Below are 13,956 nucleotides of genomic sequence, written 5' to 3'. Positions count from 1 at the left end.
GCTCCTAGTCCCTGGACTCCTGTCCATCACTTACAACCGGTTCCTCGTCCCCGGTGCCCCAGGGCCTCCCAGCCCTCCGACCCCCTTGCCGGCTCACCCGACCCCCAGCTCGGAAATCTCCCGTGTCTCGGCGCCAACTCACTCCCAGACCCTCTCAGTCCCGGTTCCAGTTCCGGGCGCCCTGCGCCCCAGTCTCTCCTCCCACCGGACCCCTCGCCCCCAGTCGCCCCACACACGCGGTGTCCCCTCGCGACGCTGAGTTTGCTGACCCCCGAGTCCCGTGCCCTCGTAGCCCCCGGTCCCCGACGACTGTTCTGCAGCCGCTTTGTTTTCCTCGTCCCTGTTATCCTCCTGCTCTGTCCCCCGGTGCTTCGCTTCTGTACCGGTCGTTCCCAGTTACTTTGTTTTCCACTCCGGTCCTTGGTTCTCGCATTTTGGTTGTTTATTGTTTTTCCTACTCCAGCCCCTTCCTTTTCTTTTCGCAGATCGTTGGAGGTGTCCCTTGTCCTGTCGTGCCAGCCTTCCCTATTCATTCCCAGGCTGAGCCCCTTTGGGGACCGTCGCGTGCCGCCCCTCCCTTCCGCAAGGGGGCGGCGGGTTTGGCGGGGAGGCTGCGAGGGGCGGGGGGTGTGTGTGGCCCGCCGGCCCCGGCGTCTCGGAAGTTTGGCTCCTCGACTTGGCCGCGGGTTCTCAGCCCTTCGCTCTGAGGAGATGCGTTGTGTTTTGGTGCTAAGTCATTCCTGGGTGTTGCGTGTGGGGCTGAGAATGACTCAGGGAAGCCGCTCGGCTCCCGCCGGCTGGGACCTGCAGTCGCTCAGGAGGACCCGCCTCCCCGCACCCGGCCTGTTCTCCTCTCCCCGTGGGGTCGCCTCCGCGAGTCCCTGCATCCAGGTGCATCCAGCCCCCTGGCCGTCGCCTCACACCCGGGCGTCTCCAGAGGCGAGTGTGGGCACGGCGCGCGCAGTCCGTCCCGCTTCATTTTAAGAGAGAACTTTTAAGTTCTCCCTGTCGATCGGTGGTTTTTCTCTCTCTCTAAGTTATGTGCCTTTATGTTTTTGCCGTTCAAAAGCAAGGTTTGTGACATTGGTGGTCCCAAGGAGGGACCTGGGCGGTTTCCTGGGAGAGTGTCCGTCTTCTGTGTCCAGAGCGAATGCGTTTTGGTCCTTGAACCAAAGTTCCCTTGGTCCTTGAACATTAGTGATACCACAACAAAGATGTGATGAGCTGGTTTCCACCCAGGAGGTAAGTGCAGGCCCTGGAACCAGGCAGCCTGGGTTCAAATCCTGCCTCTGCCACGTAAAGCTGTGTGACTGAGAGCGAGTTACCTGACCGTTCTGGGAGTCCCAGCAAAATGGGGACAGACAGGAGTCCCTGTCTCCCAGGTTTCTTGCAATGACCAAGTGACATTCCTAAGGTAAAGTAATGTGCCTCTCACATGGAATTTAGAGCTGTTATTGTTGTTTCCGTAAGGACCCATGTGGGGTTCAGGTGGGGTTGTTTGGTGGCCCAGCTCTGGGACACGGGCTGGGGCTAAGTACTTCCCAAAAATCTCTTCCTTTTAATGTGACCAAGGAGGGTCAGCCTCAGGCTCACAGTTCTGGACCGTTTTCTCATCTGCTTTCATCACGGGAATAGGTAAGATTGACAAGCCAAGGAAAATTGATCAATGAGCAGTTTAATATTAAAGTAAGTTTTAAAATTTAATATAAAAAATCATTAGGTCTAAGGCCAATGCATTACAAAAGGAAACCAACAAATGGCTTTAAAAAAAAAAAAAGGGAAAAACTATTAAGAATGAAAGCCCTCTTTTGGAAAGATTGTAATTGAGACAGAAAAAGTGGTTGCTGAGGATGGAAGGGGAAGTCCAAGGTATTTTCAATTCTTTCTTGAGAATACAGTTGAAATGGGTTTTTCCCACATGTGGGATTGATAATTGGCACATAATAAAATAACATGGCATGGAAATATTTCCTGCTTTTCTTGTTCCTTTTATTAATAGAAAATTTCAAACATCACCAGTGGAGAAAATAGTCTAATGAACAATTTCCAACTCATGACCACTTCAACCTATATACCTATTTACTTCCTACCTCTCTCCCCAGTTTATTTTGAAACAAATCCCAGACACTATATCATTTCGTCAGTAAATATTATAATATGTATCTTTAAGACTCAGGGACTTCTTTTTAAAAACATAGTTCCATTTTCATACCTATAAGAACTTAGAAGTAATTTATTAGTATCACCAGATAGTCAATGTTCAAATTTCCATGATTACATTATAATTTTTTTTTATAGTGTATTTTTTTTTTTTTTTTTTTTAAGGAGAGCGCAGCTCACAGTGGCCCATGCAGGGATCGAACCGGCAACCTTGGTGTTATTAGCACCGCACTCTAACCAACTGAGCTAACTGGCCACCCACAATAGTGTATTTTTAAAACTCAGGCTCTAAATAAGATTTAAACAATGCAAATTGCTTTGTCTTTTAAGTCTTTAGGTCTCTTTTTTTTTTAGTGAAAAAAAAATTTAAGTGTTTAGTATACTCATAGAATTGTGCAAACATCACCGTAATCAATTTTAGGACATTTTCGTTACTCCAAAAGAAACCCTCTATCCATTAGCAGCCATTCCCCATTCTCCCTCGCTCAGCCCCAGGCAACCACTAATCTACTTTCTCTCTCTATGGATGTGCCCATTCTGGACATTTCATAGAAATTAATCCTACAACATGTGGCCTTTTGTGTGGCTCTTTTCATTGAGGATAATGTTTGCATGGTTCGTGTTGTAGCATGTACTTCATGTTTTGGTCATATTTTGTGCTTCATTCCTTTTTTTGGTTGAATTCATATTGTATGAACGTTCCACGTTTTGTTTATCCGTTCATCAGTCGATGGACATTTGACTTGTTTCTACTTATTGGCTATGATGAATTATGCTGCAGTGAACAATCCCATACCAGTTTTTGTGGCATATATGTTTTCATTTTTCTTGAGTGTATATCTCCGAGTAGAATTGTGGGGCATACGAGGGTCACATGGTAACTCTAAGAGGAGAATGGCTGGATCCAGTTGAGGAACTGTCAAGACTGCTTTCCAATGAGGAAGCGCCGTTTTCCTTCCCACCAGCAGTGCAGGAAGGTTCTGGTTTCTCTTCCTGGCCAGCGGTCGTTTTGATAATCGCCATTCTAGTGACTGTGAAGTGGTGTCTCTTTGTGGTTTTGATTTGCATTTCCCTGCTGACTAATGATGTTGAGCATCTTTCTATGGGCTTATTGGCAATTTGTATACCTTCTTTGAGAAATGTCTGTTCATATTCTTTGTCCATTTTTTAGTAGGTTGTTTTTCATTTTATTGTTGAGCTGTAAGGATTCTATTTCATTTCTGGATAAAAGTCCCTTATCAGATAGGTTATTTATAAACTTTTTCTCCCATTCCGTGGGTTGCTTTTTCCCTCTCTTGGTGGTATCCTTTGAAGCACAAAGTCTTCTTCTTTTTTTTTTTAAATTATAGGTTCCCCTCTCATCTTTCTCTTTTTCCTCCCTCGCAATTTTTGTTGAAAGAAACAGTTTACCCTGTAAGGTTTCTTTGCAGGATTTTGCTGATGTATCCTTTTGGTGTGGTTTCACGTGTTTCTCAGTCTCTTCTCTAGCCTATAAATTGGCAATTAGAATCCACTGTACTTTTGAGTTGAAAATGTTTGAGTGGAGTCAGAGGTCAGATGGGTTGAAGGCCAAATACATTAAGTGAGGAGAACCAGGAAGTGGGATGGCTCTAGGTAATGCATACGCAAGACAGATGGGTGTCAGGAGGCCAGAAACAAATAAGATGACCATAGGGAAGTGGATAAATATATGTGGGAGGGTCACATGATGGAAAACCTCAAAGACGTTAAAAGGAATAAAATGGATTTATATACATCACTTAACATTAACGTTCTCTAAAAATAAAAAAAAGCAGGGTACAGAATTATACCTAAAATATAATCGATGTACGTTAAAACATGCACACAAAACAGTGTTTTTGGATTCATATATGTATGTAGGAGTAAGCAAAGTGTCAGGAGGAAGGACATATCCACATACCACATGTGGGTGGTTGTCGTAGGGTGACGGGTTCATGATTTGTTTGTTTTTCTGTTAAGAATCCTGTAGGTAGGAATACTTGATTACCAGCCTCTGCTAGCTGAGAAATTCTGATTTTGAGATAATGCTTTTGCTGTTACTGGAAAGTAAACTTGTAGGGCCAGAAAGTCATGATTCTCAAGCATTGTCTTTTGTAAGACTTTACCTCTGAAGCCCCTTTGCTCGGTTCCATCGCTTGTTACTCTGTAAAGAATTCTTCTTAAGTTAGAAAGACACTGAAACTCCCGTTTCAAGGGTGGGGAAAGCCAGACCCAGAGAATCAAGTAGTTTGTGGAATAGAAAAACTCTAAGGGCCGGATACACCAGGGTTTGGGGCTTAGTGGGTAATTTACTGCTCTTCTTGCCTGATGTTTATGTACATTTTGGTAGGTTTTTCTTTCTTTTTTTTCTTGGCAGCTTTTTTTCTTCTTCAGTTTTCTGGAATGTTGAAGGTCATGGTTTTTCTCTTTGGTATTGACTGGGTCATCTCCAGCAGTGGCTTGTGTTTAGAATAGAGAATCAGCTGAAACGAGTCAATGGAAAAAGGAATATTTGTGGTTTTCATTCAAACAGAAAAAGTGATGATGTCAACTGTTGTTTTTCCCCCTAATGAAGGCCCTGAGTTGATCTTTTATGGCAGATTGTAAGACGTAAGTGTTCCACCATCAGCAAAGATTTGACCGTCTCCTATGTGAGCAAGTGGCGGTGGACTAAATGCCATTGACACAGACTCTCCTGCTCCTTGTTGCATGGCTCTGCCTGGGTCAACAATAGGACGTTAAGTTCTTTGTGTTCTTAAAGTATGGAACTGAAATCCAAGATTTTATGGGCTTCGCTAAATTCTGACAATGTGAACATGATTCCAGGTAAAGCGCCTTCCATCCAGGCATCTTGTCTATCCATAGGCCATGCATCTCCACGGTGGGTGATAGCACCCCCCGTGGGGTGAAAATCTTACTGTTATGTATACATCATCGATATGCAAGCAGTACATAAACAGATGTACAGTATATCTGTGGTATTAAACTTTCATGGAGAGGGTGATTAAGGAAAAAAACTCTAAAAAGAATCTTAAGGGGGAAAGTGATAAAAAAAGTTTGCGAAACACCCATATAGGCGGAAGTGATTTTACTATTATCATATACATTTGTATTTTGCTTTTACCCCTGACATTTCTGGATAAAACTTCAACACATTGCTACATGGTCTTCATATAGATCACTTTTATGGATTTCGTTAGCCATCGTTAATCCATCATCTTGCATGTAGCACACTTTTTAAACCATTGACTCTATGTGTGGAAACTTAGCTTGTTTCCCCCCACCTCCACCCCTTATTTTGGTTCCTACAATAAGTAATGATGTGGTGAACATTTGTGTTCAAGGTAGTTTTCATTCCTTTAGATTTTGTCTTTAGGACGATTTCCCTGAAGTAGCATTAACATGAAAGTGTGGATCATTCTTGATTGTTCTTTCTTTCAAAGTTGTTGTAGTAATTTACAATGCTGCCAGGAAGAGTGAGGGCTCTAGTGGCAGCAAAGCCTGGCCAGAAATACAGGGGTCAACATTCAGCAGACATTTATTGGATGAAAATTTGGAAGTCTTCTATCACTTAGCAAAGGGCTATACTTTTGGTGTGTGTTGAAGCAAATTGCATGAACCCACCAAAAAATGTGTTGGAATCATGGGTGTGTTAGCTAGGACCCTCCAGTTGCATGTGGCAGAAGCTGATTTCAGCACTAGTGGAATTTAAAGTGTCTTGTCATGGGAACGTTTAGGTATGGGGCTGGCATCAGGCTGAGCTGGATGTGGGTGCGTAGGGAGTCGTCAGGATTACTTTTCCTTCCAGCTCGCACCCCCATAGCAGAAAGGATTATGGGGAATCAGAAGCCTGCTCCTTGTGCCAGCCCTGGGTGGTGAACCTTCTCGGGGATGGAAAGAAGCCTTAACGCACCCCTGCTCACAGAAGGAACTCAACAATTGTTGAGTAGGACTTCCAAGGGGAGTTCCATGGCTCCCCAAGTGGCTGCTCTAAGTGGAGAGGGTCAGAACGGGCCAGGCGGCAGCAGCAGCTCGTATACGTACAGCCCAGAATGAAGAAGCAGCTTTGTCTGCTCAAGCACCAGCCCCATGAACAGATAAAATGGACAAGCATTAGTCCCCAAAGTCAGGGTGCTGGTTCCCTGTGTGGTGGGGTAAAGCGGCCCAGCTGGGCCAGGACAAAGGGACAGACTGTCCGCCACCACACGATGAAAAGAGGTGGCTCTGCCTTGAGACAGATGGGCTCAGGCCATCCGAGTGGCATATGCTGTCTAAGATCAAAGACCAAGTTAACAGCGGGTTTATAAATGGACGAAGAATTTACTCTAGAGCAGGGGTCAACAAACTGTCTGTAAAGGGCAAATGGAAGATATCTTAGGCTTCCCAGACCATAAGGTCTCTGACACAGCTACTCAATTCTGCCATCATCGTGTGAAAGCAGCTACAGACAACAGTAAAAGAATGGCTGTGGTGTGGTCGTTCCAATAAAGCTTCATTTACAAAACAGGTGGCTGGCCCACTTTGCCAACCTCTATTGTAGGAAAAAAACACCAAAATGGCAGTGTACAAACACTTGAAAGAGAAAGTGTATCTTCCCCCATGGCTGGAGAACTGCACGTTATATATACTTAGTAAATTAACTGCCACATGTTACCATTATGTATCTACTAACACCACCAAGAAACATTTAATGTGTTGGTCAAGCTATGGGGGAACAGGTACACACCACCAGTGACAATGTATCATTGGTGTGCTAAGTTCTTGAAAAGCAAAGTAGCAGGAAATACCAAACGCTACCAAAGTATCAAATTACTTTCCTGGCGTCTTGGAAACTGAGCTAAGAAGGACTAAGGGAAATGAGAAAAGAAACAAGTAACTATTTCACCAGTCCCTCTATATAATAAGGCACTGAATAAGGCACTGTACATTCATCACTTGCTTTCATTTCCACTTTCTGATAGAATTAAGAATCGGAGAAGTTTAATAACGTGCCAGTTCTACCTTAGGGAGTTAAAGCCAGGATTGCCTGAATCCAGGTTTTTTGTGCTTCAACACAATGATGGACTAAACATAGCACCGTGGGCGCACAGATGTTTCTTGCCGTGTTCTGGAACAGGGGTCTGCAAACTGTAGCCCCAAACCAAAACCAGCTGCTGCCTGTTGTTCTAAATAAAGTTTTATTGGAACACAGCCACGTGCTTTTGTTTATGACGTGCCTTTCGTTTACGATGTGCTTTTATCCTACAGCAGGGCTGAGTATCTGGGACAGAGACCAGAGAGCTTGCAGAGCAGAAAATATTTGTTCTCTGGCCCTTTGCAGAAAACATTTGCCAATTCCTTCCTAGAACATCATAAATGGAATTTACTTTCTTTTCCTACAGTGAGAGGAAGGTTAAGTAACTGTGGTTCATCAATTTTGTGGAATGTTATGCAGCCTTTTCTGATAATTGTAAGAGAAGAAACATGAATAAATGCTGTAAGTAGGAACACTAATGCAAATAATAGATTCAGTGCAATTATGTAAAATGCATATGCTTTGAACAAAGACAGACGTGGAGTACCTAAAAATCTGAATATTTAATGTGCCAGGAGCCTTCAAGATTTACTTATAAGGGGGCTCTACTGAAGAGTGATTCGCAGCCAGGGTGATTTCATCCCACACACCCACAAGGGACATTCGGCAACATCTGGAGACAGTTCTGGCACAACTGGGAGGGTGCTACTGGCATTTGCTGGGTGGAGACCAGGGGTGTGCTAAACATCCTGCAATGCATAGGACGGCCCCCCAACAGAATTATCCAGCAAGATGGGATAATCGAACCTGCTTTAGGGCAGAATTTCCTAACAATGGCACTTTTGGGCTGGTGGGTCTCCTTATTTGAGTGCGCCTGTTTCCTGTTAGGAGCTTGACTGATGCAGAAGTTAAGGACCTCCTGGGATCAGACTCTCCCCTCAGTGTAATCAGAAATGTGAAAGAGAAATGAGCGTGGGGTGGCTTTCCCACTGTGAGATTCAACGTGGGCGCTGGGGGCTTGCTGCAGTGGTCTTGTCCCACCCGTCCTGCTGTAGTTGTCCCTTTGGCTGGCATGTGCTCTGGCCAATTTGCAACCTGTTGCAACCCTTCCCATAAAAATATTTTTTTATTGAGGTGAAATTCTCATAGCACAAAACCGTTTACGGTTTTAATACCGTTTAAACAATTAACAACTGTTATTAGAAATTTAACAATTGTAAAAATAATGACCCACATTAAAGTGGACAGTTCAGTGGCATTTAGTACATTCCTAATGGCATGCAACCTCCACCTTCATCTAGTTTCAAACCATTGTCATCACCCCAAAAGGAAACCTCGTGCCCATTACGCAGTTGTGTGTTGTCTGAATGGATTTACCTGTTCTTTTCCTCCCGTTTTTAAAGCACCGCTCAAGTCCCTGCTTGTTCAGGAAGCCCCCCCCCCCTGGTCCCCCAACAGAACAGCCTGAGTCAGGCAGACCGGGGCCACAGCCTCTGATGCAGCACTTGCTTGGGCAGAATTCCTGGCGTGCAGTGGGCACCCAAAGCACGTTGCCCTCTTTTTCTTGTCTCCCTTCCACCTGCTTGGCGCGTTGCTAGGATTAGCCTTAGAACCCAGAAATGCCTGGCCTGATTTTACCTCGGCCACTGTGGAGAGGCAGGCTGATCAAGTGACCTACCTCCCCTGTGTGTGAGAAATGCATGCACCTTGACCGCCAGGGTTGTTGCAAGGATTAGAGAAGGACCAGACAGAGGGTGCCTGGGGTGTCTTGCTCGTTTCCCCTCCCCACACACCGTGGACCCTTTCCCACCTTTTAACCCGCCCAGGGCAGTGAACTTGGATTGAATTGCTTTGCCTGTGCTTTGGAGAGAAGAGAAGTTAGCCAGTTGAAAGAATTCTCAGAGCCAGAGCTCTGGCTTACACCACCACCACCACCAATAGCTAACACGTATAAAGTGCTTGGTATATCCATGCCACTGTTGTAGGTGCACGATAAATATTCACTCATTTAACAGACCTAGGAGGTGCAGAGAGGTTAAGTAAGTTGCCCATGGTCACACAGCTGGTGGTGTAGGATTTGCACCTGGGCTATGCCATTCTTAACCCCTGCCCATCTCCCCAGGAGGTCACTGAAGGCTGGATGTTTGTGGTGAGAATCAATGTAGGATCCTCAGGGTTCTAAACTTTCAAGACAACAGGGCTGCACCTGAACTGGGTGAGTGGTTTTCACACATAGTGAGATGTCTGAGTTAGAGCCCTAGGGGGTCACTGAGTAGCTCTGACAGGTTTGTGGCCCCCTGGGGGTATTTCCTGGGGTGCCTTTGCATATTCTGTTTTCATTTTGATGGTGATCTCCCAAGAAATTAAAAAGAAGTCTATTCTGGTTTATCTCATTGGTAATATTGACTGAGGGCGAACGGAGAAGGAAGGAAGCAGGAGGGCTGGGGTTTCACAGAGGAATCATTCCCAAACCTGCAGTCACTGGTTTGTTACAGGAGTTGAGAGTGAGCAAGATTTAGAGTTGGCCCAGCCAGGAGCCAGTGGCCCTGACATTGGATTCTGCTTCTAGCACTTCCCATAGGACAGGCCTTGGGTGAAAGTCTTTTCCTCTCTGAGCCTCAGCGCTCTGGTGAAGGGATGAACTGTGTCACGTAATGGCTTAGCCCACAGTTGGGCTCAGCGGGTGGGCATCCGTTTGAGGCTGGAGGAGTCTTGTTGGCCCTGGCTGGGCACTGTGCTCTCTTTGGCACTGGGAGACGGTAAGAGAGAACCGTGTGGCTCTGCCTGCCTATCTCTGCCGAGGCCCCACGTTGGCAGACTGCAGAGCTCCGAGGGGCTGAACTCATGCAGAAACCAGTGTCCAGGGAAGGGAAATGAGTGTCCCTGTCACATGGCCAGCAAGCAGCCCCAGCGGGATGAGGACTCATGATGCCTTGTGACTTCCTGCCAGCGCTCCTTCTTCTCTTGGCCAGGGGCCTCCAGGGCACCCCCTGCAGCTGCTCCCTCCACCCTGCGAGGCCAGCCCTTAATCCCTGCTCAGGGCGAGGTCGGCCCCAGGTGCCCCTTGTGAGGTCAGGGTGGTCTCAGTGCGCTTCTCGCCTGTGGAGAGATGGCAGCCAGCGAGGGTGAGCTGTGGGCTGAGCCTTCACAACCTCACGTTGTTTCTCTGCAGAGAACAGGCTTTTCTTCCCCCACGAAGAGAGGCTTTGCAAAGGAAGGCAGAGGAGGCTGCCGACATCGCATCGAGAAGCAGTGGCAGCAAGATACGGTAGCAAAGACCTAGGGTCACTCTGCCCATCATTACATAGATGCTAAACCCTTGTGATTCAAACGTGGGCCAGGAACCAGCAGCGTCAGCACCACCTGGGAGTTGGTGAGAAATGCAGAATTCCAGGCCCCCCCCCACAGACCTGCTGAATCGCAACCTGCCTTTTAACAAGACCCCAGGGGATTCGTGTGCATGTGAAAGCTTGAGAATCACTGCACTAAAAAGGATCAGTAGTGAGATCTTGGAGATTTTTTTCTTTGTACATTTTCCCTGATTTGTTACTGTATTTTTCTTTCACGTGAATTACTTTTTTATTGTGGTAAAATACACACCCAAGGCCCACCCAAGTAGACACTATTTGTTCCTTCCTAATAGAATTCTCACTCCACAAGAGGGTGGCTCTTTATGCCCTGTAACCCCGGGGTCCCCAGCACTTAGCACAGGAGCTCAGGAGCTGCTGAGTGAGTCCGTGCACACAGCTGCTTGTCTTCTCTGAGCTTCCGATTCCCTGTCTGAGGGACGGGGACCCTACTACCTGGCTTGTAGGGTGGCTGTGAACATTACAGGACATAATCCATGCAGAGCACTCACCTGAGTGCCTGGCCTACAGAAAGTGTTCAGTGCTACGTCGCAGTTGTTATTAGCCCTGGCCCTGGTGTGACTCGGATGAATCTTCGGCCATCTCTGCAGTGATGCCCTGCTGGCACCCGGGGAGAGAAGCAGCTTGGGGGCAGTTCCAGGCCTGCAATGTGGAGTGTCTGCTGTTGTAACCAGAATTTGAGTCTCCTTTGAAACGACTGTGTTATGTGTCTGGGGCATCATAATACGTAGCCGTGTCTTTGTGGATTGGAGTCAGGGGGCGGTGTGTGGAGCATCAGATGTAGTTCTGACTATGTGCTTTCAAGTGTCCTGCAGCCTCTAACGTGGAAGTTCGGTGGATGGCCCCTGAAACGCTTGGGGATGCTTTGGGCTGCAAGGAACAGCCTCACCTACAGCGGTTTGAACAAAGGGGCGTATGTGGTGTGTTAGAGGGAGGAGCTGTCCAGCACTGGCTCGCCAGCAAAAGGATGTCGGGGTTGGTGTCTTGTGGTGCCCTTGGCCGTCACTGCTTCATGGAACCAAGAGGCTGCTTGGTCCCACCCCATGTCTTTATGATTAAGGCATGAAGGATGGGAGAAGGAATGAGGAAGCGATTAACAGCTGTTTATCAGGATGGTATACTTTTCCCAGAACCCTCCAGTGCACTTCCGCTTATAGCTAGGACTTCTTAAGGTCAGTATTATGAGAGAGACTTAGAAAAGGAGTAATTAGCTTTTTAGTGTATACTGAAGAAGGCAGCATGGGAAAAGGGTGTTGGGGACGATGGAGAGGTCAGCCAGTGAGCAGTGCCTGCTGTGCTGGGAAACCTGTATTTTAAGTTAGACTATTGGTTCTCACCTGGGGCAGTGTTGTCCCCCAGGGGACAAATGGCAGTATCTGGAGACATTTTGTTGCCACAACTCATGCGTGTGTGTGTGTGTGTGTGTGTGTGTGTGTATATACATGCACTAATGGTGTCTAGTGGGTAGAGAGGCCAGGGGTGCTGCTAGACACCCTACAATTCATAGGGCAGCCCCCACCACAGAGGATTATCTGGCCCAAATGTCAATAGCACCAAGGTTGAGAAGCCCTGAATTGGACCATTGTTCAAACTGGGACCGTCGTTTTGCTCTTTCCCTTGATGCAGTCATCTGGAAACGGTCAAACGTCATCGTAATGACGCAGCTTATTGGTACCTGGTCTTGTTATTGAGATTGTTAAAGAGAAGGCTGGTGCTATTGGGGTCAGCCGTGTACTACCCGTCAGAAAGTCTTAATAGGAGGCTAATGCCAAACAGAACTAATGAAATCTCATTGCATTTTAGGATCACAGAACAATGACTTGAAAAGACAATTTCTGCTGGAGCGACTGCTGGATGCAGTGAAACAGGTAAGAGGAAAGCTCACGTTTGACCTTGAGATCAAGTAGTACTGTCATAATTAATGTAGGAGTCATTTCTGTCCTTCTGTAGACAGACTACGCCTGTCCCTGTGTATCTGGGAACAGTGAGGCCAGTGGTTTCCCCAGGAAATGGGAGAGCAGGTGGGGATGGAGGCGCTCCTGTGTCCTGACCTTCCAGAGCTCTGGAGGACCACGTCAGGGATGTTCCTTAGAGGAGGGCACTGATGTGGGTTTCAGTCTCATTGCCAAGCAGTGTTAGGGCAGCTGGTACGGGGGTGCTGAGGTGGTTGCCGTTAGCATCCCGTGAGCATGCGCAGAGACAAGGCGGGATGAGCCACGCCCAGGATCCCCGATCCTCCAGAACTCTGCTCTGATTGGCCAATGCTGTTTTGATGCGGGCTTTTGGCTGGGTGGGGAGTGAGCTTTGACAGGAGCTGGCTTGGGTTTGCCTGCCTGCATGGGCCGGACGTGCACCATCCACTGCGCGCTCCTCATGTGCTGGGCTCTCTGCTGAGTGCTGGACGTTTAACCCTGCCAGCAGCCTTACCAGATGGTTCCTACAATTATTTCCATTTTACAGCTAAAGAAACTGAAGCTCAGAAAGGTCCCGTAACTTGCGGAATGTGTTATAGTTAATCAATAGCAGAGCTAGGGCCCGGCCCTGGGAAATGTAGGTAGCTCACATTTTGGAAGGGGCTGCGGACAATTCCATGCGTGTAATCACAATACAGGGAGGTAAGTGCTTTACAGAGGTGTGTGTTGTGAGTTGGTGTGAGTGCAGAGGATTTCGCCTCTGCCCAGGCCTTGGGGCACCCTGGTGTGGTGGTAAGGACACCGGCCCAGGTGAAGCGGGGGTCGAGGGTCAGCTTCATCTCCCCCAGCTGTGTGTGCTGGGATGACTCACGAGCCTCTGGGCGCCCCTCTTCTCCGTAATCGGGTCACTGATCCCCACAGGGCCGGTGACGGGCTTGCATTTGTTAAAGCCGGTGAAAGCCTGCCCAGCGCCTGCTCCACTGTAAATTCGGAGCCCACTTTATGCGTTTCTACTTTCTTTGCTCCAGAAATGGAAAGTGTGACAACGTGAGAAGGCAAGTGGAACCACTGTAAATGCAGCAGTTAAACAGAAATACATGGGAGCTTACTCCCAGAGCCGCTGTTACTATTATTATTTGGGGAGGTGAAAGTGTTATGTATCTGCCTTTAAAAAATCAACTTTATTGAGGTATAATTTGCATATAATAAAATACACCAATTTTAAGTGTGTGGTCCTATGAGTTTTGACAAAGTATCATTTAAAATTGTGTGTGTGTGTGTGTGTGTTGGATAGTAAGCTCAGGAATCTTGGAAGCCTGCTCCCCACAGCGGAGAGTCTACACCTGTCAAAGAGAGTGCTGGATTGAGGTGATGACTGCACAATATTGATTGAGTTGTGTAACTAAAAATGGTTAAATCGGTGAAGTGTATGTTACCACTGTTTGCCACAATTAAAAACAAAAGGAGGATACGTTGCTTTCGTTCCTACCTCCCTGTAAGT

At 47.0% G+C, this 13,956-nt stretch overlaps 1 protein-coding gene across 2 annotated transcripts in view; it reads left to right on the top strand.

Moving 5' to 3' along the window:
* The window catches only part of SNX29 (sorting nexin 29), a 425,148-nt gene that overhangs the window by 291 nt on the left and 410,901 nt on the right, over window positions 1-13,956 (top strand). For both annotated transcript variants that reach the window (XM_074322948.1, XM_019715145.2), the window contains exon 2: window positions 12,346-12,410. In XM_074322948.1, coding sequence (XP_074179049.1) covers window positions 12,346-12,410 — 65 coding nt within the window. The remainder of the gene's footprint in view (window positions 1-12,345; window positions 12,411-13,956) is intronic.

Source organism: Rhinolophus sinicus, linkage group LG18, assembly GCF_036562045.2.
Source record: "Rhinolophus sinicus isolate RSC01 linkage group LG18, ASM3656204v1, whole genome shotgun sequence".
In the NCBI taxonomy this organism is placed as follows: Eukaryota; Metazoa; Chordata; class Mammalia; order Chiroptera; family Rhinolophidae; genus Rhinolophus; species Rhinolophus sinicus.
Note: the sequence above shows the minus strand (reverse complement) of the source record. Positions and strands in the feature narration are given on the sequence as shown.